Raw genomic sequence first — 24,783 nt, 5'->3', positions numbered from 1 at the left:
GGAGTTAGCTTTGAAGCTTAGGTTGCCAAAAAAATTCCAGCATTGCTAGCTGAGCTTACCTTTGAGTAGTTGAGAACGAGGTTGGCTCAAAATCAGGACAGATTCAACCAAACGTTTTGAGTAGGAATAGCTTAACAAAGTGGGTTGGAATTCTGTTTCCTTGTTTGGGTTGAGGTCTTTTTGAACATTGAAAGCTCACTTATACCTAAAATAAGTTTAAAAAGTACAATGGCATTCACTCTAGAATTAATTCAATTAATTCAAATAATTATTTTTAAAACATGATTAAACAAAATTTGAATTCAAATCTCTGTATACTAACAACCTATTCATGTCCTCTGAATGAGACATCATGGTAAAAAAGAAATCGCCTTTAACAGTTTCACCAAAACAGGAATGCAGCGCAGCTACAGTAATTAAACTTTTAATTAATAATTTTTAATATAAAAATTATTATATAAAAATTAAATTAAAATAATTTTGTATTATTAAATTTTATTGACACTTATTCAAGGTAAAAAAAATTCTATCATTATTTTTATTAAAAATATCTATTTAATAAATATATCAAAATTTATTAAAATATTTTTAAATTTTGTATTATTGATATATTTAATAAATTTTCTGAATTGATCGGTTTTTATTTTTTATTTTAATTTTAATTAATTTATTTATTATAAAAAATTTTACAAATTTCAGCCTTTTTTTCCACCAGGTTTGCGAGGCTGGAAAAGGTCAAAGAAGAATGCTGCTAACAAAGGTTTATTCGGGAATCCAATTTCCTGGTATCCCATTTTGACACTATTGCAACCCGATCTGCCCTTTACAAACTTGGCCACCATCCTTTTTTTTTTTTTTAATTAATATAGAGCATTAAGCAATCAATTTTGAACAAGGGCAACTCAATTTACGTACATCCTTTTCTGAGTTTCTCCCAAAAAAAAAAAAAAAGCGAGAAAAAATGAGAAAGATAAGAGAAAATAAAAATGAAAGAAAGTCCTGCATATAAGAAAAGGGACTTTTCATATACTTGTACTATGAAACCCTGAAACATTACAGTTCATCTCTTTCTCTTCTTACAAGAATCTAGTAAAGGCCAAAAACGTCGAAATAATAACGAGTCTTCATCAGGTAAAAATTGAAGCTTGTGGTGACCAAGCTTTTATCTATGTGCAGTGACCAAAGTCTCAATGAACCTTAAGCCATCAAACCTCGGTGCAAATTTCTCAGTTGAAGCTGATTTCTTAATTGCAGAATTTTCATGTTCTTTCTTCTCCTGCAAAATTATACAAATCATCTGTAAATTGAAATTTTGAAAAATTAAAAGAAAAAGAAAAGATGAATAATTTTATTTTCTACGAACTAATTAATAGAAGAAAAAAAAAAAGACTGATACCCAAGTAATCATTTAAAAATATTTGAGAATTTCATAAGACAGGGAGAGGCCAGAAAATTTGAAAGATCAAAAGTTTTAAGTTGAAATTATGCCAGAAAAGAAGCCAAATAAAACAAAATATTGAAAATTGTAAACTTCACATTGAAATCATGAATTCTTGGTCATTATTTTCTTGGCAACCAAACGGGGCAAAACTCAAGGGGGCAAATATTTTTCTAAAAAAAGAAAAGCCAGTCTCATCCAAAGCAAATAGTAAAAGAAAAGACCAGGAATTGGGTTCAAAGATTTTACCTCGCTAGAAAACTGAAAATTGGAGGAAGAAGGAGAAGAAGAAGCAGACATGGCAGTGGCAGAGACAGCAGCTACAGAAGCAGCGAAGAGCCCTGATTTCTTCATGGTTGATGATAAGCAATCTGATTCAAAGACCTCTGAGGAAGGGGAAAGAAGAACGATTTTTTCTTGGTCAAGAAGTTCAGAAGAAAAAGTGAGAGAAAATTGTGAGAAAACAGTGCGTCTTCGAGGGTATTTATCTACAAGGGGGAGATTGCCAACTAGTTAATGGTAATTTCGAATATTTAAGCGGCAACCATACCCATCTTAGTCTTTTGGCAACTGTAATTACCATCTTGCCCATTCAATTCTTCTTTTTCGACTTCTAAATGTATCCTACCCTTTTTTCACCTCACACCCCACCTTTTTTTTTTCATTTTTTATAAGTAAAATTATTTAAATATTTTTTTATAAGTTTTTAGATATTTATTTTTTTAAAAAAATTATAACACTTATAAAAAATATATTTATGAGAAAGTGTAATACTTCTCATAAATATACTTTTAAAAGTGAAAAAGTAAAATTTTATAAAAAATTAAAAAAATTTTATTAAAATTATTTATAAATTATTATAATAAAAATTATTATTAAAAAATCATAAAATTTAAAATTAATAAAACAAAGTTACTTTTAATATTTTAATTTTAAAAAAATGATAAATTTTTAATTAAATATTTTATTTTTTGATGTTACAAAATGTGATGAAATAACTATTAGGTCTAATCAATATATAAAAGCTAAAATTTATTAAAATTGTATAAGTAATACTATTATATGCTACATAATTTTATTAAAATTTAATATGTTAATTGAAAAAATTTATTATAATAAGAATATAGAGAAACTTTTTTAAAGAATTCAGTTTAATTAAAACTATTGTAAAATTTTAATAATTGATATAAAAATATTTATTAAGAAATAATAAATTTTAAATTTATTAAAAAAATTATATTTGCTATTTTTTTAATTTAATTAGGATATCATAAGATATTATTCCTTTTTTAATATGAAAATAGTAAAAATAGTTTTTTATTAATTTAAAAATTTATGATTTTTAATAAAAATCTTTTTATTAAACTTATTTATAAATAATTTTAATAAAATTTTTTTAATTTTTCATAAAATTTCACTTTTAACATTTTTAGGAGTGAAAATTTATTTTTGAGAAATATTATGATTTTTTTAAAATGTATTTCTAAGAAATATTATGACTTATTAAAAATGCATTTTTGAAAGTTATAAAACTTAAGAAATGTATAAAAAAATGAAAGTATATTTAAAATTCTCCCTTCTTTTTTTTAGTAACAATTTTTTATTATTAAAATTTCCTTTGCTTTGCAATTCTTTTTTTTTTTTTTTGTTTTTTATTCACTTCCTATACTTTTTAAAATTTATTTTTACCTTTTAGAAAAATTTTCGAATCAATTGATTGAAGAGAGATACATGCGTCTATCATTCAAATCATTCAAGTATTTTTTAAGAATTTTCTTCCACTGCTCTTGACACATTCTTTTAGGTAATTCGTGTTAATACACCTAATTAATTTGGCAGTGCACTTGTACTGATGTTTTGCCAAGTAACCAAAATGTAGTACTTTTCATTAAATCAATACATAAGTTGACCTTTAATGACTTTATTTCTTTAAAAAATAAATAATATGGATTAAGTTACACAATTAGAAATGTTATTATTTTTAATTTAAGATTTTATTTAAATGATTTATTATATTTTTAAGAATTAAATTTTAGTAAAATTCAAATTTGATCTTTGTCACTTATAATTTTTTTTTTTTTTAGAATTTAATCTTTCTTATATCAAAAGAAAAATAATATTATTTAATCCATTGAAATGCTTTAATTTTTGAAATATCATAAAAATTGGTTTAAGATATATAAACTCAAATAATCTTCAAATTATATATATATATATGAGTGTCATTTATGATGGAACTACTTGATTTACTTGTTCAAATATACACTCTTTTTTTAGAGAAAAATTTTTTGAGTCAGGAAAGGACAACAATTTTCATTAAAAAAACAAAGCTTTTCTTCGCATTTCGAAAACGTGGAAAAGGGCATTTTCGTAATATAAAAAGAAATTAAGGAAGTTGTTTCGCGGCACGTCGACGGTGATTTCACCGAGATGTGCTGATGACATCAATTTATAGTCCAATTCTTGCAAGGCACGTGTATGGTCCAGACAAAACCACGAAATCATCCCAGTTTCCCCAACTCTCTTTCTCATTGGAAAAATAGACCAAAGATATTCATCTTCGACTGTAATTTCGTGAATTTCCACTACAGTCCCTCAAAAAGATCCCCCCATTTTTGTGAGTTTAAACATAAAAAAGGCACGTGAATATGATAATCGCTTAATTGAATTTGGAAACTGGAAGGGGTACTGCTGTAAAGTCGTCACGGGTGTACACGACCTCATGATTCTGTCATTCGGGCGGTTATATTTAGTCAGACAGAAAAGACGGCTAACCACTGGGTTCCAGACACGTGTCCCGGCAAGAGTTTTGTCAACCACATTTTTTATTTATTTCCATTAAAATAAAAAAAGCTGTCAATTTAATTTTTATAATAATAATAATTTTTTGAAAGCCGTTTGGATGGTTGTAACTTGTAACTTCTGGAACGGGGAAGTAGTTCCAAAAACAATAACAAAAACAAATAAGACCAAACAAGTTCCCAAAGCGAAGGCGCGGTGAAGTTGCCCTTTGTTTGATCAACCGTAGTCAGATTCAGACAAATTGATAGATGACACGTGGGCTATTGGAGTCCCATAAGACCAACACTAGAAATTTAAAGATAGAATAAGTAAATTTACGTACACGTTTCACAGCTTTCATCTTTGTTTTATTGGCCCTCAATAGTTAAACCCTGCATAAGCACAAACATGTCTCCTAATACTAAGGAAACCAAAAATAAATTAGTTTGGGTGGATAAAAGCAATTTTTTGTTTATTTAAAATTATTAAAATTTAAAGCATAACCTCTAAAATTAAGAATTAAATTCTTTATTAATAGTTAATTAACAAAGCAAAACTTTTTTTGTTGGTCATTAAAACTAAACTTAATTAATAGTTTTTAATTTCTTTGAAAACAAAGTAAGGTGATTTTGTTTTTTTTTGTTTTTAATTTTGTGAGTACTCAAAAATAGTATAAAGATAATAAATAATAAAATATAATATTTTTATGAGATTGTAAAATATTTTATCATTTTTTAAAAATTATTATCTATAAATTGAAAGTTATATCTTTTGCAATGAATTATTGTACTAAAAGAAATGATACTTGAATATTTATGAATCCCTTAAACTTAATGCTGAAGTGACAACGTTCAATCCTAACTAGGGATTGAAAGTGATGTAATCACGTACTTAAATGTCAAATTTTGAGATTCCAAAAAAGAAAAAAAAAAAAAAAAAACTAATCTCACAATTCTTACTCCAAATATGTGAATGGAACTTGTCATTAGAAAGATTATGCCACAAAACTCAAAAGTATAGGCCTCAAAATATATCTGGTCGCTGGGGTTAACGTCCTCTCTAGCTTGTGTATTTTTAAAAAGCTTTTTAATGTAAAATTTATATTAAAAAATATTTAATGTGATACATAAATTTTGATTATTAGTGTATAAATTTTATATATTATTAAAAAATTAAATGATATTATTTAATTAATAAAATAAATTAAATAATAATATTTTATTTATAATAAAATTTGAAAAAATATTAATTTTTTAAAAAATTAATTTTAAAAAATATATTTTATTTATTAATAAAATAATATTATCTAATTCTATAAACTAATAATAAATGAAATATAAACTTACTTTCGTTTTGTTTATCAATGATGTGATGTCCCTTTTGGTCCATGACACATGGCAACAATTTGTGTAAATGTTTTTTTAAAATATACAAAATAAAATTTCTACAAATATATAATTTTTGAAAAATAAAAGTAATAAATTTTAAATATATATTTTTTTTTATAAAAACTTTTTTTTAATCTTTATAGTCAAATAATCGACATTATCCCTATATTGGTATTATCTAAAAGTTGCAGGAGGTAAAATCTTATACAATCAAAGCCAGCAACACCATCAAATATAGTGGGCACACAGAACTAAGTGTTCTTCCAAAAGGCAAGGAGAAAAAAATAATTATTTTTACAGAAATCTACTACTAAATAATGATTGGGATTGGTAATGAAAAGAAGTCATATGAGAATTGATGCCGACAAAGAAAAAAAAAAAGGAAATAAATTATTCTGACACATGTGATGTTGGAGAAATGAGGTCACTCCATCTTCCTTTGTGTTCTGATGTTTGTATTGATGATTTTTGTCGACGATAATTTATGGTGCGGTTTATTCATCACGGCATCGAAAATCCATCCCTTTTGTTTATTAATGGACGGTTTTGATGTGATGATTGACAAATACTCTGCTTTGATCTTGACCTGATGTTTCAATTATTTTCCTGGACTTTGATTTGTAGTATTTGTATTTGAAGAATCATTGTACTAAAATTGTTTATAATAAATGTATTGGCCCACGTGATGTGGTCAGATGAACCAGTTGCAGCAGCATGTTAGCATGGAGCCTTGTCGGGTTGTCTAATCAAAGGAGCAATTGAACCGACACCGAAAAAAACTGCTTGGAGAAACCAATAATCCTCCAATCCAAAACAGACTGCTTTTTATGTTTTCCCTTTTTGTGGAAGTGGTTCTCTCAGGCAATGGACTGATTTTCTGAACCCAGATTTTGGAGCCGAAGAAGGCTACTCTATGTATGTGATGATGGATGATCAAATTAAGGAGGCATCACCAAGGAAAGAAAGGTACAAATGCTATTTGAGTGGGAAGCTGAAGAGAAATTGTAATCTTCTTTGGACATCAGATGCCACTTCGATAGGTGGTTTTATGCTGACGTCCGATCAGGCCGATCCTTCCAAAGTAATTTCGTCATATACACCTGAGAAACCTTATAAAAATAATAATAAAAAAAAGAAGATAGCGTTCGACTCAGCTCCATATCAGATCATTGAGGTTACGACTATTGAGTCTGATGTGAGAAACACTACCGAAGATGGGCACCACCGGCCAGATACCCTTCTTTAAGGCTTAGGTCAAAAGCAAAACACTAAGAATTGTTATTATTTACTTTTGCAAATGACAAAGACAGGCATCCTTTTAGTTTCCTTTCCTTTCCTCAAGTGGTTGAAAGACTGCTTTCTGGAATACTACAACTCATCATACTCAGTTTATTGAAAGTACTTTGGGTGCGTAAAGACTCTTCTGCAATTGTATTATCAATTATTCTTGATTTCTGTTTCGATGCTTTAATGCTGGGACAAAACATTCATGCCTGAAACTCAACAACAGTCAACTACGCACTCACTTCCGGGTTCTAATTCGACGATTTCACTCTCCCAGAGATCATGCAATTTTCCTCTGATTGCAGAAGAGGCAGAAGAACAAGAGTTTCTAATCTATGGCATCTCTCTCATCTCAGTAGCTTGAATTACGGAGTGTGCAGAACATAGCCGCCATGCATCAAAGAATAATCAGTATAGTCCATTTACTCAACAATAGCAAACTAGTAAACCCCTGGGAATGCGCAACTCACCATCCAATGCCAAACCATTGATCCTAATAATACCATTTATTTAAGAGTTTGAGCCAAGGGGAAATTTGTAGACAAAACAGTTAACAAGAATACTAAAAATAATATATATATATATATATATATATATATATATTGTTTGGGCCAAACTCTGATTGGAGAACACTTTTGAAAAAATAAAAAAGGAAAGAAAGTGGTTAGAAGTAAAAGTAGGGAGTGTTCCCTACATGATCAAGCTGACATGGCCTTTAATATGTTAGATTGGTTTGCTATATCATATAAATACAAATGTTCAAAATATCCCTAGTTGTTTGCTGGTAATATCTAATAAGGGAAAACGACTCTAATGCTTTTTGGACTATTAAATGCCTTCAACATTCTATCCTCTCATAGAACAGTCTGAGTATCAGGCTATTGGGTATGTGATTAATTTATTTTGTATATGTTTGCGATTTGACCTTACTTTTTGAATGCAAGCTTTAAAAGATTACCAGGGACTCGACTCACATGGCTGAAGTCAAATGTTTGTGAGGCCAATGTGACGGGCAAGCATCAGAGGCCTATAATTGTTATTGGGCTCATTTCGGGCCATTTTGGCCTACACCGACCTGGCATGGGTTTGATCTTACCTGTGTGCTTTAGGTTAGATATATGAGATGTTTAGAGGTTACCAAAGTGGCGTTATCTTAGGTGGCTCAAGATGAAGATGAAAGGGGTTTTGATGAGCTAGTAAAGTTCATCTAGTCGACGTGAGACTTGGCGTTTACTAAAATTCGTTCCTTGTGTATGCCTTAAAGGTAACCTGGCAATTGGTTCACCAAACTAGTTCGACTTGGCATTTTTATCCGATTAAGTCGGTAAAATAGGTTTAAGTGAGTAAAATCGCATTTAATAAGGAAAAAGATTTTTAAGTGGTAAAATTCATAGCGAGAAAAGTGAAAAGATGCTTTCTATTGGCATTATGACATGTGGCATAATTTTGGTTGTTCATCTGATCAAGACACAATTATATAAAAGGTTGTTGGGTTTTTTATTTTTCACTTTTATGCTTTCTTACTCTTAATCTGACCTAAATTTTTGACTTAAAAAACTTTCAAGTTCTACTTAACCTTACAGCTTTTCTTTCTTTCCAATCATCTCTTTTCTCTTATTTCGGTGCTTATTCTTTTCATCATGTCTACTAGTGCTAGTTCTGAAGGTGAAGGGAGTTTTAAGGTAGAGCCCAAAGGGGTGGTTCAGGCATAAAGATGACAACCTAGTCTCACCTATCATCGTTGGTTATGACTAAAGCAAAATAGCATACTAGCTTAACTAGATGTCAAAGAAAGAGGAGTAGAAAGTTGAAGACAATGCTTGGGATCAAGGAGAATGAGTCCTAAATGTGAATGAGTTGTGCGCTCAAATCGATTTTGAATTGAAAATTTCTCATTCTTTCCTAATCTCTTAAGTCGAAATGACTTTTTCGGCCCATTTTTCTTCTTTTTCGACTGTTCCCATTTTTAAGGTTCAATTTCATCATCTTTTTGCATCATTTGCTCCCTAAATTGTCATTAATACTCATTTTTTCTTTCTCTTCTTCTTCGCAAAGCACTCGTTGATGTCTTTTTTTTCTTTTTCAATGAGTCTCTTTATTTTTTTTCTTCTCATGATATTATAGTGCTTTCCACCATTGTTTCAGCTCAAAATCTTATTTTTGCTTAAGAGTCGGAGTCTTTTAACAATGAAGACTCTAATGATAAAGGGGTTTTAAAAAGGAACAAGTAGGAGAAGGTAACCCTATTAAAGAAAGCAAAGGTGAAAAAAGTGTCCTCATCAAAATCAAATGAGCTAGCTAAGGTCCCCATCTATACCCCTTATTCCTTAGGCATAAACCCAAAAAACGTGATGAAAAACTTAAAAGGTAAGGCTTATCTTGAGGACTATCATAATATGTATTTTACTCATCACATTAGTTCTCTGGGAATGAACTTTTGTTTTTTAAAGAAGAGGTACAATATATTTATACCAAGCACCTCAAATCAAATAATTGATAAGCTAGAGCCTCATCGACTCTGGATGTATTAGAACTCTATAGTAGTCGATTTGTGGTTCCCCTTACACCTTTTATTTGTTGAAATTTTCCTTTCTTATAATTTAACACTCACCCACTTTAACCCTAATTCATTTCGATACATAGTAGCATTGATAAATTTTTGTCAACACTTATGCATTTATCATTCCCTCTCTCTATTTAAGGAATTATTTTCTGTTAAGAAGCACTTTAATGACAAGAGGTGGTTTTACTTAACAACTTATCCCAATAAAAAGTTATTCACAAACTGTTTGAGTTCAATAAAAAATTAAAAACTTTTTTTCCTTTACATTAAAAAAAATGGTGAGTTTGAAGTATTGGAGATTTTGAATGAACCCAAAAATATTGAAAACGTGCCCATTGCTCTCTTCATATCTAACCTCATAGATTGGGATAAAATAATGGACTACACCTAAAAAAAGGAGCTTATCATAGATGCTAGTGAGTTGCCTCCCCCGAAGTGGTAAACACGTCCAACTAATGGGATAGGTGTAAGGTAACCTCGTAGGGTCTTTAAATTTTTTTTTATTTGTTCTAACTCTCAACTCATTTTTGTAGAAATGTCTATCCAATCATCCAAAGACTTCGATTTTCATTTATATACACACAAACTAAGACCCAAAAGGATCAAAAGAAGATTCAGTTCAATGCCCCTTTCCTAGAAGGCATAAACCAATAAACCTTTCAGAATAAGTAGCCAAGCTCATCAGCTCAACCTTCCATAGTAGCCAAGGGCAAGTAAAAATAACGACACACAATGAGCTCTCCATGACAGCTCTTCTTCCAACCAAAAAGCCTTGGATTGATGCCTCTTCTTTTTTTGAAAATTTCAAGGCCTAAGTCTTAAGACCTAGCTCAAAAAAAATTTTCATGAGTTTGGAGTACACTTCTAGCTAGAATTTTTTAAAAAGCGCTAACGTAGCTAAAAGGTTTTGTAAGGTTATTATCCCTCTGAGTAGTAACTAAAAGTTTAACTCGATTTTCTTGTTATTATCGGTGGCTTTATTATTATTTTCTTTTAAGTTCGAGCTTTGTTTTTCTTTGTAGTCTACCTGAAGCTTCCACCTTGACCCCTCATCTGTGCTACCAAGCCTTACACCTCATTTATATGGTAATGGCCTACATGTTGAATGTTGAAAAAAAAACTGAATGTCTAAGGTGAAAAAGACCAAAAAAATACTAAATCCTTAGTCAATCTTCGGTCTAGCTTCAACATCGCCCACAAGAAAGAGACTGAGCAAAAAAAAAAAAAATGGACCAGCTGATGGCCAAGCTGGAGAGCATGTGATAGAGAAGGTCTAAACTGAATTGATGAGAGATTAAGTTAAACTAAAACTCAGCGAAACTCAGGCTGAAATTGCTAAGCTGAGGTCTTAATTAGAAATTGAGGTGAAAAAGAAAGAAAAAATTAAACAAAAAGCCAAAGAGGCATGCAGGGATGAGGTCATTTAAGAATTCATGGCCATTGAAGAATAAACTTAGCTTTAGGTAGAATTTTCAAAAAAGAACTTTCTCAACGCGTTCAAGCTCGCAAAGGATGAGGTACTTTTCAAATATGCTAACCTCGACCTTGATCTCTTTAACATTAGCCTTAATAACATTAGGTTGAGGTCTCTGCCACCTCCGTTTGATAGAAAAAAGAAAAAGACAAAGATGTAGCCATAGATGTTAAGCTCGAGGTTGCCGTTACACCCAAAGCAAAAGAAAGGCCTATCGTCATTACTGTTACTGACCAAAAATATGCTTGAGGGGCTTTTTCCTTTTGTTCTTTTTTATTGATTTTTGTAAATTTTTATTTAAGTATGAGGTCAGATTTTTGTAAAGACCTTAGACTAGATATGATCAGTCACCAAAACTTTTGTCAATCATTTTTTTGTACTTAACTAATAATGATGATTGATAATAAACTAACTAAGTTAATCCAATATCTTATTATACACTACAAGGATGTCCATAAGCATAAACTCTATAACCGAAGTGATTGTTCTTGGCTTGATTCCTAGGGAGATTGATAATTTAATTATCCCCTTGACGGTTACTTGCTTATTCCCAAATCCAATTAAAATGGTGGTGATTGACTATAGCTAGTCTTTCTTGATTCTCATTTTTTTTATGATGGTATAATACAAGATGTTGATCAAGCTTATGTTATTAAAGAAGATTCTTCTGACCATATAATTGTACACTATAGCTATGATTACTATACATCTTTTTGAGGATATTGAATTTCTTATAAATCTTTCGAGCTAAAGGAGATCGACTCATCCTTCTAGTCTTTTTTTTTAAAAAAAACCAATAACCATGACTAGGCCCTGATCAAACTTTCTCTTGGCCGAAATAGAGCTTCTCTCGATGATTACATTGATTACCTTGGTAATAGGTCAATTATCAACAAATTGACTTTTATCTTATTTTTGCTCATCCTTCTAAACTTCTCTTCTTTTGTTTTTCTCTAGTTTGTCTTCCTTATTCCTTCTAGGTTTTTTGAAGTCTCTTCTATAGTTTGACTTATTCTGACTTGGTTTTCATCGATCCAAAAACCTTCTTAGTTGGTCTTTTTTTATTAGACTTTAATTTCATTCTTTAGATGAACACAGTCCTCAGTATTGTGGCCTATATCTTTATGAAAATCACATATTTTAGTTGGATCTCTCCTTGTATTTTATCTCAATGGCTTTGGCCATTGAGCTCTGAATTTCTCTCAATTTGTATCAAAATTCTCTCATAAGGTGTTCAGTATGGTGTAGCTTTCTTCTCTACTATGGCTACTTACCCTATGCCATATCTCTCTTGGGGGAAAATTGTAGAAATCTTTATATTTTTTTACAACAGAAGGAGGGATGAATCTCTCTCACCTCGATTGTTTCTTATTATAGCTTAAGCATTTATATATTTTTCAACCACAAGTAGGATGTTGGCCAGCATCATTATTGTAATACCAGTAAAAAAAAGACTATTTTAAGTATTTTTATAAGCGGAGGGACTCTTTAATAAAGAATGAGAAATACAAAAGACGTATTGATAAATAACCTAAATTTTTTTAATAGTGTTAACTTATTCTGTTTTCGCTCAATGATTAATCAAAGGAAAAATAAAAGCATAGTTTTTCTCTAGTTTTATACAAAAAAGACAAATTAAAGGATTTCAAGTGAAGGGTAACAACAACATTTACAAGGAGAATTATTTGTCAGAAGTGAGTAAATAATTTTTTTTTCAATTTTCGAATGTTGATTATTAAGTCTTAAGGTGTAATTTATAATCGAGAAACCTTAAAATTTTAAAGTCTCCATTATCCCTTTTCAAGCTTAGTTTGGGCAAATAAGTTAAACATTAATTAGGGTCTAATTAAATGTTAAGAAAGTTGGTAATGTGATTTTATTATTGTAAAAATAAAAAACAAAAATTTGATGGGAATAGAAAGAAAAATTTTTGTTTCGTATGAACCCTGATATGAACCTTGGTATTTGTAGTGATGGATTAAAATTATATTTTGTATTAAAGGATTAAATACTATGATGATTATTATATATCATTGAAAAGCTTACTGAATTTACTTTTCAATGAAATAAATGGAAGTCAATTCTAAATTTTTTATGAAGAGTAGTTTAATGTTTACTTAGGGTTATGTAGGCTGTCTGATAGCAACAATGAGGACGAATTACGAAATGTCTCTTAACATTTATACAAAGATTTACAGATTAAACCATATATGTTTGGAAATCTTATTGAGTCTACTTTCCAACGAAATAAGTGAAATTGAATTTGGAGTTTCCTATGAATAAACATGTAATTTTTATTAGAAGGTATACAGGCTATCTGATAGCAGCATCTGACATGGATTGCAAAAATTATTATAATTAATCCACAAGGAATCACAAGATGAGCCATATATGATTAAAAAACTTATCAAGTCTAGTTTCTAACACATTAAAAATATTTTAATTCCAAGTTGGATACTTAAGATATAGTCATTTTAGTGAAAGTAGTGTAGGCTGCTAGAATTAGTTACTCAAGTTAATTCTTGTTTAACTTAATTATTTTGGTATAAATGGTCTCAAATAGGCTGATTAATTATTATTATGTTGAAATTATCTTAAATAGGCTATTAATTATTTAGGAGGAAAAACCAAGTGGTGAAATCGAAAAAAAGTAAGTAGAATCTCACACACTTTTACTTTGTTTTCGAACCTATTTATGTACGTATGATTCTAAATGAGTAAACATTTTATTTTTTTATTTTTGATGTATGAAAATATGATCAAGCATATGATTATTTTGTGTTTTTGCTATGTAAATGATAGATTATGCTTTATGAATGAAATGAGAAAATGATTTGTACTTAAGAAACGATTTTATGATAGCTTTGTTTTTTATCCCTAAAAAGTGGGATCATCAACCCAAAACTGTTCTACGACCTTGACTAAAGGGTTATAGTACTTAGCATAGAAATGATCATACGGCTCTGCTAACGGGTTATAGTAGTTAGCGTAAGGCCTTGGCTAGTAGGTTATAATAGTTAGCAATGATCATGAAGATAAAATTATCGATACGAGCAATATTATGGGTTATAACAGTGATTGTAGCTAATGATAAATAAATTGTAATAATGATTTATGATGATTTTAAAAATTGATCCATGATTTGTATGAAATATATATTTAACCATGATTTATAATTCATAATTAATGAATTGACATATTTTGATATTGATTTATGATCTATGAAATGTTTGAAATAATGATGATTTTAAAACGGTTTTGACATTATGATTTGACAGATGTTTTGAATGATCTATATAAGATTTATGAAAATGATGCTTAATCCGATAAGGTGTGTGAGCCTATACTTGCTGAGTTTTGGTTTGTTCATTCTCATTCTCATTTTACTTTTTTTTTTTACAGATGAGTAAGTGATAAGTTTGCTTAGTTTTATGAAAGCTAGAAGATCAAATAGAAAAGATTACTTAGTCGTCAAAGACAATGTTGGCCAATAAGATCTTATAAAATGGTTTTGTATTTTTATATGGTTTGTATTTGGATATATAGAGATGTATCATTAGTTAGATTAAAGATATTTACTTAGTAGACTATATCAATTTATTAAAAAAATTTTAGAATGATTAAGAAAGAAGGCTTCGTATTACTTTGTGATTTACTTTAAGGTAATATGATCATGTTGCATCTTGGTCTAGAAGTGTGACAATTGTTAGCTTTAAGGACAAGGTCAATTTAAGGTGGTACTCTCTATCATTAAATCCACTTGTCAAGGTGGCTACAACAGTCGTCTACTCGAAGTCATTTACTTATAGAGCTTCCACATTAAAACATGTAATGTAGTTTTTCAAAAACTCGTTTCTACCTTGATGAATTGACATTAGGTTTAAAGTTATCTTATTGGTTCTTCAGCTGAATACAAAATAAGAAATAGGGGAGTGATTGCGCTATTTGAATGTTGTGATTGACTTTAACTTAAAACTACTAAACCAAAGCCGAGTTGCCCTTTTGAGGGCGGTGGCTAGTTTTTTATACATGAGTACTTCATCTGCACCCTGCATCATCATATTAGTTTTATAAAATTCTAGATGATCAAAAGGATCAGATTTCGTAAGTCTCTAAGGTTGGTATCTTAATCCTTTTGAAGGCATGACTTTGTCAATCTCTTCAGTGAATGGTAAGGTATCTAGAAACTTGAGCTTATCCTTGAAAGTAACTGCCCTCTCTTTTAGTTTCTTTTTTTATGGTTTGCATCTAAGTTTTAGGTCTATGCTTGATTGAGGTTTCATATTAGTTTGTTTTGATTTTTAGGTTATGGCAATTGTCAAATTGTAGCTGTGGTGATGATAGACAGTAGGAATATCATGTTCTTCTTCTATGGAGGCTAAAAAAGCTTTTACTTCATCGTAGCTCGATTGTCTTTCTATGGCTTATCGACCAAAAGTGACCAGATCAAACACCTTTAAGGCTTCGGGTGAGGTTATGGTGTGTAGCATTTGTTTTAGAGCTTGTATCTATTTAGTTAAGGTTTGAAATTGTTCTACGGTGGATTGGCCAATTGTGGGGCAGGTTGGTCTGTGTGTAGGCTGTTATGTATTTATGTTTTTGCTGGGACGATGGTCTCTCCTTCCTTAATGGCTTTTTTTCTAGGTGACATAATTTTGAGCTTAGCTAATGGATAGAAAGTCTCTACCTGACATACCAAATGTTTGGGCCGAGCTTCGACTTTAGAGTATTCTTAGAAAGATAAGAAAGGCAAGAAAATATTTAAAAGCAAACACAATGAGTGTTCCCTACATTTGCACTCCGATTCACAAGTCAGATACTAGTACAAAAAAGGTCAAAAGAAGAGAAAAATAGAGATTTAGGAATAAGATCGAATGGAATGATAATACTTGGATATCCATATTTATAGGTAAGTGGCAAAGAACTTGTGAAGGACGAAAGTGACATGGTTAGGTTGACGTGGGCTTGAATATATCAAGTCAGCATGACAATGTCAGGTCGACCTAAATGTCCAAAATGTCATTGACTATCTGTCGATAATCTTTAATAAAGGGAAAAAACTATAATGCCCTTTAAACCATTAAATGCCTCCATCATATATATGTGTGTGTGTGTGTGTGTGGACAAAAGTTACATGAAATTATATAGGTAAAGTTTATGAAGTTCTTTTTTTAAAAATGATTTAATAAAAACTTTAATAAAAAATTCAAATAGATAAATTGATAGAGTTTAATGTAAAAATCAATAATATGTAAAAAAATATTAAAAATATTGTTTATAATTCAAATTTGATAAATATTTATTTAACAATAGAAATTCTGTAAATATTTTTACAAAAAATATCTATTTAATAAATATATCAATTTTTTTTAAAAAAATTGCAAATTTTACAAGCTTAATTTATGTGGTGAAATTTTTTAATTTATTAGTTTTATTTTTCGATTTTAGTTTTTATTTACTTATTTCTAATAAAGAATTTCATGAACTTCATTTATGAAATTTCATCTAAGTTTTTCATGGCCATAGAACAAAATTTTAACTCTGGGGACGACATTGAATGGTTGACCAATCGTCCATTAATAATTAATTTTGAATAAGCCACCTAAGCCTAAACAGAAGTAGGCAAAAGGGCCAACCAAAACATAAAACACATGTTGGGCAGTCCATTCTTAAAAGGAAATCCTTTCAAGCTGCACCAGGTTTGGACAACTTTTATTTACTACATCTAGGGGAAAGTCTACAGAATTGGTGTTTCAACAAGTTGCTGCTAATGTTAAAGCTTGGTTTTGTTCTTTTCTAGTGTAATTGATAAATCTATTAACAAAGTTTTTTTTTTTTTTGTATAAATTAGGGGATATGCCAAACCACTACCTAGCTTATTTGGTGGCTATCTCCTAAGGTTTTTATTGAGAATAATGACTCAAATACATTAATATATTTGTTTAGGATTGGTTAGATATTGCTTGATGGACAAAAAAACTTACAGAAAAAAAATTTTAAGAGAAAATGGACTCTTAATAGGTAAGTTTGACTTGTAGAAGAAGAATTCTAAGAAAAATAGATTCTTAATGAATAAGTTTGTATGCTTATATGTAGGTGAAATCTTTATAGGATTAGATATAAGAAAAAAATATAAAAGAGTTGTGAGATTTTATGAGATAGATACCCCATAAGATTACTAAAGATTTACATCTTATAAGTGTGTATGTTTGAATATTTATGAATGGACTATAGAAGATTGGGAAGGTCTATATAGGTATAGTGCATTGGAGTGGACTAAAAAAAATTGAGAGGGTCCACATAGATATAATGTATGGGTGCACATAAATATGTGTTTGTTTGGATTAAGAATACTCTATAGGATAATAGAAGATTGAGAAGGTTTATAGGTATTGATTATTGGGTGCTTATTTATATGGATTGTATGTTTGTAATTTTTTGTAACTAGTGAATCTTTTTTCTCATTTGTAAACATAGGTTGATTGGGCTAAACTACGTTAAATTATTATATTTTATGTGATTGATCAATTGTTTAATTATGCTTTCGCTGGCTTGATTGGATTGAGGCCTTTTACCTTAACAAATTGTATCAAAGCTATGATGATCCCTAATAAGTGGTATCAAAGCTGAATGTTCAAGATGTGAGAAGAGCTGAAAGTTTGAACTATGAGAAAAGACAAGTCCAAAGGAGCTTGACTTGAGAAAGAAGTTGGAGTTCGTGTTTTGAATATCAGTTTCCATGAAGTGTGAAGATACACAAGAGAAGATAATTGTAAGACTTTCATTACAGGTGAAGCCAAGCATGTTTAGCATAAAAACAGATGATTTGATGAAATTTGAGTTAATATGGAGATTGTTGCGAATAATGACTCAAATCTCATAACAAATTTGTTTGAGATTGATTAGATATTACTTGATAGATAAGAAAACTTGTAGAAAAAGAATTCTAAGAGAAAATAGATTGAGGCGTTTTAGCCTAACAAGTAGTATAAAGCTGTGGTGATCCCTAACAAGTGTTATCAAAGCCAAAGTCATATGTTCGAGTCCTAATGGTATTGCTGAGGGGAGAAATTGTTAGCAAATCAAAAGTTGACCACGTCTATCAACTCTATGTGCTCAAATGTCAGGGGCACTTATATGTATTGAATGCACTATAAGGTTAGGGTATGCGTCTTTCTAACAGCAATTACTTTTGAGAGAGTTGGTAGCACTTGAGGTCCTAAAAGTGGTATTAAAACTATGATAATCCCTAACAAGTGGTATCAGAGCTGAAGGTTCAAGATGTGGGAAGAGTTAAAGGTTTGAGCCATGAGAAGAGGAAAGTTTAGAAAAGCTCGACTTAAGGAAAAAGTTTGAGTTCATGATTTGAAGGTCAGTTTGCACGAAGCGTAAAAGCATACAAAAGAAAATGATTGTAAGACTTTTATTACAGGTGGAGCCAATCATATTTAGTAGCATAAAGACAAATAATTTGATAGAATTTGAGTCAAGATGAAGATTATTGAGAATAGTGACTCAAATCTCATAACAGATTTATTTGAGATTGGTTAGATATTGTTTGATGGACAAGAAGATTTTCAAAAGAAGAAACCTAAGAGAAAATATATTTTTATAAGCAAGTTTGACTTGTAAAAGAAGAATCTTAAAAAAAAAAAGATTCTTAATATGTAAGTTTATATGCTTATAATAAATGAAATTTTTATAAGGTTAGATATGAGGAAAAAAATATAAAAGAATTATAGGGTTTTATGGGATAAACACCCCATAAAACTATTGAAAATTTAAGTCTTATGGATGTGTATGTTTAAATGTTTATAAGTGGACTAAAAAAGACTGAGATGATTCACATAAGAATAATGTATAAGAATGGACTAGAAAAGATTGAGAGGGTCCACATAGATATGATGCATGGTTGCACATAGATATATATTTATTTAGATTAATAATACTCTATAGGACTAGAAGAGATTAAGAGAGTTTATGAATATTGATTGTTGAGTGCTTATTGATATAGATTATATATTTGTAATTTTTTACAACTAATGAATTTTTTTTTCATTAATGGATTTAAATCAATTGAGTCAAACTACGTTAAATTATTATCTTTTGTATGATTAATCGATTGCTCGATTGCTCGATTACATTTTTACTAGCTTAATTTGATTGAGACATTTTAACCTAAAAATTTCTTCTCGTAGCACATGTCCTCCGCTTCTTTTTGGATTTTGAAATAAATTTCAATTATCCAAAAAAAAAAAGAAAATAGTAAGCACACTTAAAGATTAAAAAAAAAAAAAAGTGGATTCTTTTCCAACCGAGTTGTCACGAGCCAATCACAGAAGAAAAAACAGTATGGTAGTATCTGCAACATGATTGTGTAAAGTACCTCACTCACCATAGACTCACAAATGAAATAAACAGAAGGATTATACTATTTTCACACCTTCATATTTCCCAGCCCATGCATTTCACCTTGACAAGAAAAAAGAGAGTATTCTTTTTCAATTCATCAAAAAGAAAAATAAAATAAAATAAAAAGAACACGTGGCAAGATCACCGCAACTTGCTTTAAACATTGATCAAAAGAATACATTTTTAATTCAAGGTCATGATTCAATTTTTTAAAAAGAAGAAAGAAGTTCGGTTATCCAGGAGAAACGTAAAAGCGAATGAACAGAGAACTCTTTCCACTGTGCTTTTATGATGTCGGGAGCACCTGAAAAGAGAATAAAGAGGGGCGTCGATATCTGGATTGACAAGTTAGCCTAAGAGAGAGAATTTCCACTAATAAAAACACGCAAACTCGTGACAATTGTGTGAGGGTTACAGCAAGAAACTTCAGTATATATAAATAGCGATTATAACACAATTTACTCAAAAAGGTTGTGGAAATACGAAAAGCGTGCACTCAGAGGATATATCATTTAAAGACGGCCTAATCTTGTCCACAGAATGCCACTGAAGAAGATATGGAAACATAATAAATGGTCACTATCCGTTTTAAAAGAAGGGCATTCAGTTCCACTCACAAGCACTGCTATATTCAAATAAGGAGCGAACAAACGACTTGCCCTGCTACCAGGTACTATATCAAGGAAGCCAGTAAATATTTATAAAACCAAGATATTTGCTACACTTCATGGACATACACTTACGGGTGATCAAATAACCAACTCAAATTTGTTCATACTACTAGGAGCTATACTTAATTCGCAGCGAGTAGCCTACATCCCAAACCAGGAATCTACTTAGTTGACATAGATGCATGCATAGACCGATGATAACAAGTAAAGGAAATTTAAAAGTCTGAAACAAGGAATCCACTCACTTCGTGTGCATAGGCTGATAACAAGTATAACTTCAGAAATATGTGCCAATTTAACTGATCAATTTTGGATAAAAAAAAAAGTTAAAGAAGAAATAATCATATTATTTATCACTATTAGGATGTACTACCTAAATTAAGTAGGCAATCTCTCAAAAGCCACTCGCTCTTATATCTAGAAGCTACTTCAAAATAAATAGTCAATACCCTAATAATCATTCCACGTATTGAAATTAAGCAGCCAATAGCCTCTTTTTGATCTTTGGAACTACTGACTTGAATAGTCTATAGCCCATTAAAAATGATATCACATGTCAAGTAAATATCAAGTGTATCATTACAGATTAAGGAACAAAGTTTCAGAAGTAAAAATACCGTAACACAGTCAACTTTCAAACAAGTTTAAAAAATGAAAAAGATCAAATAAGAAGAGCAACATTTGATGCAATGATTTATCCATCATCCAAAGAAACTAAATCGTTTGTAAGGCAAATATAGACAACAAAACAACAAGATATATATATATGTATGAATAGGGGTAATCAATCAAATGAAGAAATTCAAAAATATATTGATTGCACCTGCAAATGGAGCTGAAGCATCTTTTAAAATGATGGCAAAATAGTAAGCAAAAGGGATTGAAAGAATCCAAGAAGAAACTAGTGATTGAGTTGCCTTCAATATATGCAGCTAGTCATTCAACAGAAATGATGTGTCAATCTAGACTGTTTCCCTGTTTTAGTGTTTGGACAACGTGGGTCGCCCAGCCTTTTCTGTGATCTGAAAATCAAATAGTATATATCCTCCACGCATTCTTCGGTACTGCTCCATGATGGAGATATATAGTAACTCAGAGGAGGAGACTTTAGACAGAAAGGTCAACTCAAATTAGCAAGATTGCCAAACTAACTGAACCAAGATCAATCACAGTAACATCTGCAGCTCAAGGATAAACTTCTATAGCAACAGCTTCTTATCTTACTCAGTTATCTCTTTGACTTAACTTCCTTAGATATGTTGATGTATCTAATCTGTACCACTTTAGTTTAGGTAGATTAGAATTAAGTCTTGAACAAGATAAGTTACAATTTATCTGTCAAGCTAATTCAAACTGACAGTGAATGCATACACACACACACACACATTCACTGTCAGTTTGAATTAGCTTGACAGATAAATTGTAACTTATCATGTTCTATATATACATATAGCTATATGTTACAAGCCGAAGCAATCAAAGTCAAGTTAATTTTCATCCATTATATACTGCCTCTTTATTGTATCAGAGCTTTTCTAAGCCTAATATCTCTTTCATTCGATCCAATGGCATCAATTATTCTAGTTACAAACACAGCCTCTCGACCTAAAGATACCTAGATTAACTCAACCACCCAAATTCCGCTCAAAACTCAACAATAACAAATTTTCTTCCTGATATCTGCAGTTTGATACACTTCTGACTGGTCTTGATTTAATAGGCTATGTCAATGGTACATACAATTGCCCTTCACCAACCATTACAAACCAAGAAACAACAACTACAAATCCAAATTACTTAAAATGGATCAGTTAGGACAAGCTGATCTTGCATCTTATTATTGCCTCCTTATCCAAATTAGTCATACCTCTTATGCCAACCTCCAAATCATCTTGTAAAGCAATGACAAAGCTCACAAATTTGTTTGCCATTAAGACAGATAAAGAGTCATGTCTCTTAAGAATAAATTGTCCTTGTCCACACAAGGGAACAAATCAATAGCTGAATTCATACAACAGATGAAAAGCATTGTGGATGAGATAGCTTTAGCTTAATCACCAATAGTTGAAGATGATCTGATAATTTTCATTTTCAATGGACTTGGAAGGGAGTTTAATGAAATCTTAACAATAATAAGGGCCAGAGAAACTGCCATATCCTTAGAAGAACTACACGACAAGCTATCTGACTTTGAAATGGTGATCAAACAAGAAGAGCTTCTGACTGCACCTGTTATGATAGCTTAAATGGCAAGAAGAGGAAGAGGGTATAAGTATCTGCAGCAACACAGAGACAACAACTTCGAAGGAAATGTCCTCAAAAATTTTCATTCATGCAATAACTCCAACTTAACCAGGAAAAGATTCAACCAGTTCAATACAAGTTCCAGCAAACCAACCTTGTCAACTTAATGGAAAATTTGGTCATAGTGGGAAGATCTGCAGAAACTACAAAATCTTAACTGTCAAAGAGCCAGTTGCCAATCTTGTTCAAGTTTCAGGTTCAACAAATCAAATTGGGTAATGGACTCAGGAACATCACATCATGTTACCACTGACCTAAGAAATCTGTCTCTTTACACTGAGTATAGAGGTCTTGGTGAAATCATGGTGGGGAATGGATCAGGTTTAATAACACTGAGAGTGGTACATCACATATCACCACCTTAGAAAAACCATTAGTACTTTCCAATGTCTTACATCTTCCTCAAATGCAAAGGAATCTTTTATTTCAGTTTCAAAATACTGCAAAACTAACCAAGTTTCTGTTGAATTTTTTCCCGTGAAGGATCTAGTCACGGGGGCAACTCTGATGAAAGGATAAAACAAAATAGAATATATGAGTTGCCAACACTCAGTAGCACTTCAATTTCACCTACTTCATCAAAGAAAGCCAAAACAGCTCTGTTTAGTTACAAACCAGTAGCTGATCTATGCATAAGTGATTAGGTAATCTCTCTTTAAGGATTTTACAATTCATGCTCAAGACCTTTAGCTAAGAACATTATTCTTCCAGTCCCTTTTCTAGTTGTAACTCTTGTTTGTGCACCAAAGGTCACAAACTGCCTTTCAATAAATCAAGCCTAGTTAATACTCAACCATTACAGTTACTTTTTACTGACATATATGGCAGCTGAATTTAATACTCTAGCAGCTAATGTCACTTAGTCTCTGGTTCCACACACTCGTTCTCAAAATGTTATAGGTAATAGATGGGTGTTTCGTCTTAAAAGGAAAGCTGATGGCACTGTTGACAGATTCAAAGCAGGACTGGTGGCCAAAGGATTCCATCAAAGACCTGGAATCGACCTCAAAGAGACTTTTAGTCCTGTGATAAAACTTACAACCATTCAACCAGTCCTACGCATTGCATTACATTTTGGCTAACCACTGAAGCAATTTAATGTAAATAATGCCTTCCTGCAAGGAACTCTCTCAGAAGAAGTATATAGCCAATTGGTTTTGTTGATAAGGATCATCCTACACGCGTCTACAAGTTGCATAAGGCTTTCTATGGCTTAAAACAAGAACCAAAGGCATGGTACAAGGAGCTTAGTAACTTTCTTTTTCAATTTGGATTCACTGATTATACTTCCGATGCCTCTTTATTTATCTATGTTTAAAACTCTAATCTCTAATGTATGTAGTCTAAGAACTTGTCTATTAGACACAAAAATTAAGGAGTTACCACCAATATTTGTTATTTATGTGTGATTGGCCACTTATGTAAATCTATCACTTTCAAAGTTATACTACTTAAGGTAAGGCTCCCTAAAAAACAATAAATTTTAGTTTATATTAACAGAACTAAGTTTGAGTGTCATTATTTATAAGAAAGGTTTTAACACCCTTACAGTACCCACAAATTAGTACCAAATGAATCACATGTTATTTTATCTAAGTCTTAATCAAAAATTTTTTTTATTAATTTTGATATTTAAATATTGGAAAAAAGTCTTTAGGCTTTCACTTTAAAAGAAAATTTTCTTACCTAAAAAGTATTTAAGATAAACTCGTTGTTTACTTAAAGAAATTTCGTCATTAGACTTATTAAATATCTTATGAAAAAACAATTCAAATTCCTTTTATTTAGTTACAAAATATTGTCATATAAAAAATTCTATAAAAAACACCATGCTATAATATCATATTTAAAACATGCAAAAATAAATCATAATTAATAATGCAAATAAATAAACTCCATACAAAATATCATGTAAAAATATCATAATAAACCATGCAAAAAAATAATAAAAATGATGCAAGTAATCATGCAAAAATGCCATGCAAATAAACATAATAAAAATCATACAAATAAATATAATAATAAAAATCCTACCAAAGTTTCCCTTTTTTTTCTTTTTTTTTTTCATCACTTTTAATTTAATCACAATTTAAAATACTAAAAAAATTAAAATTAAAAAAAAAGAAATTTACAATCGGGTCAGGTCAGAAAATAGGTCAAGCATATTTAAATGCGGATCAAGCCTCCTCCAAATAGTGTCATTTACTTTCAGTATTTAAGCCAAAAAAACCAAAGCCTTTAGAATTTCCTTCTCCTTACTCTCTCTAACCCAAAAACTTTTCCATCGAAACTCAAAACTCTGTGTTGCTTAATGTTTCTGATTGTCTCAACTATTTATTGATTCTTTAATTATTGGTAATTTTTAATTGAGAATTGAGCTCATTATACAAGGACTGAATCACTTTTCAATTGAAAAATTCTAATGCCAACTAAATCTATCAAGATTCTATCAAAATATCTTTTCCTTT

General features: G+C 30.5%; 1 protein-coding gene across 1 annotated transcript; it reads right to left on the bottom strand.

The window, feature by feature from the left end:
* Positions 1-1,006: 1,006 nt before the first annotated feature.
* LOC149518873 (uncharacterized) lies at positions 1,007-1,933 on the bottom strand. The gene is made up of 2 exons (XM_089761489.1): positions 1,688-1,933; positions 1,007-1,276 (listed from the first exon to the last, which is right to left on the bottom strand). The coding sequence occupies exons 1-2, from the start codon at positions 1,790-1,792 to the stop codon at positions 1,163-1,165; spliced, it is 219 nt and encodes a 72-aa protein (XP_089617615.1). The 5' UTR covers positions 1,793-1,933; the 3' UTR covers positions 1,007-1,162.
* Positions 1,934-24,783: the final 22,850 nt, after the last annotated feature.

Source organism: Durio zibethinus, chromosome 5 (assembly GCF_047325235.1).
Source record: "Durio zibethinus cultivar Kanyao isolate XHJ-2024 chromosome 5, ASM4732523v1, whole genome shotgun sequence".
NCBI classification, from domain to species: Eukaryota; Viridiplantae; Streptophyta; class Magnoliopsida; order Malvales; family Malvaceae; genus Durio; species Durio zibethinus.
Note: the sequence above shows the minus strand (reverse complement) of the source record. Positions and strands in the feature narration are given on the sequence as shown.

Bases quoted from the DNA above. Each gene is read 5' to 3' on its own strand.
- LOC149518873 (XM_089761489.1), bottom strand. From the start codon at position 1,792: ATGAAGAAATCAGGGCTCTTCGCTGCTTCTGTAGCTGCTGTCTCTGCC. The intron at 1,277-1,687 runs GTAAAATCTTTG...ATAATTTTGCAG, and splicing joins ATTTTCAGTTTTCTAGCGAG to GAGAAGAAAGAACATGAAAA.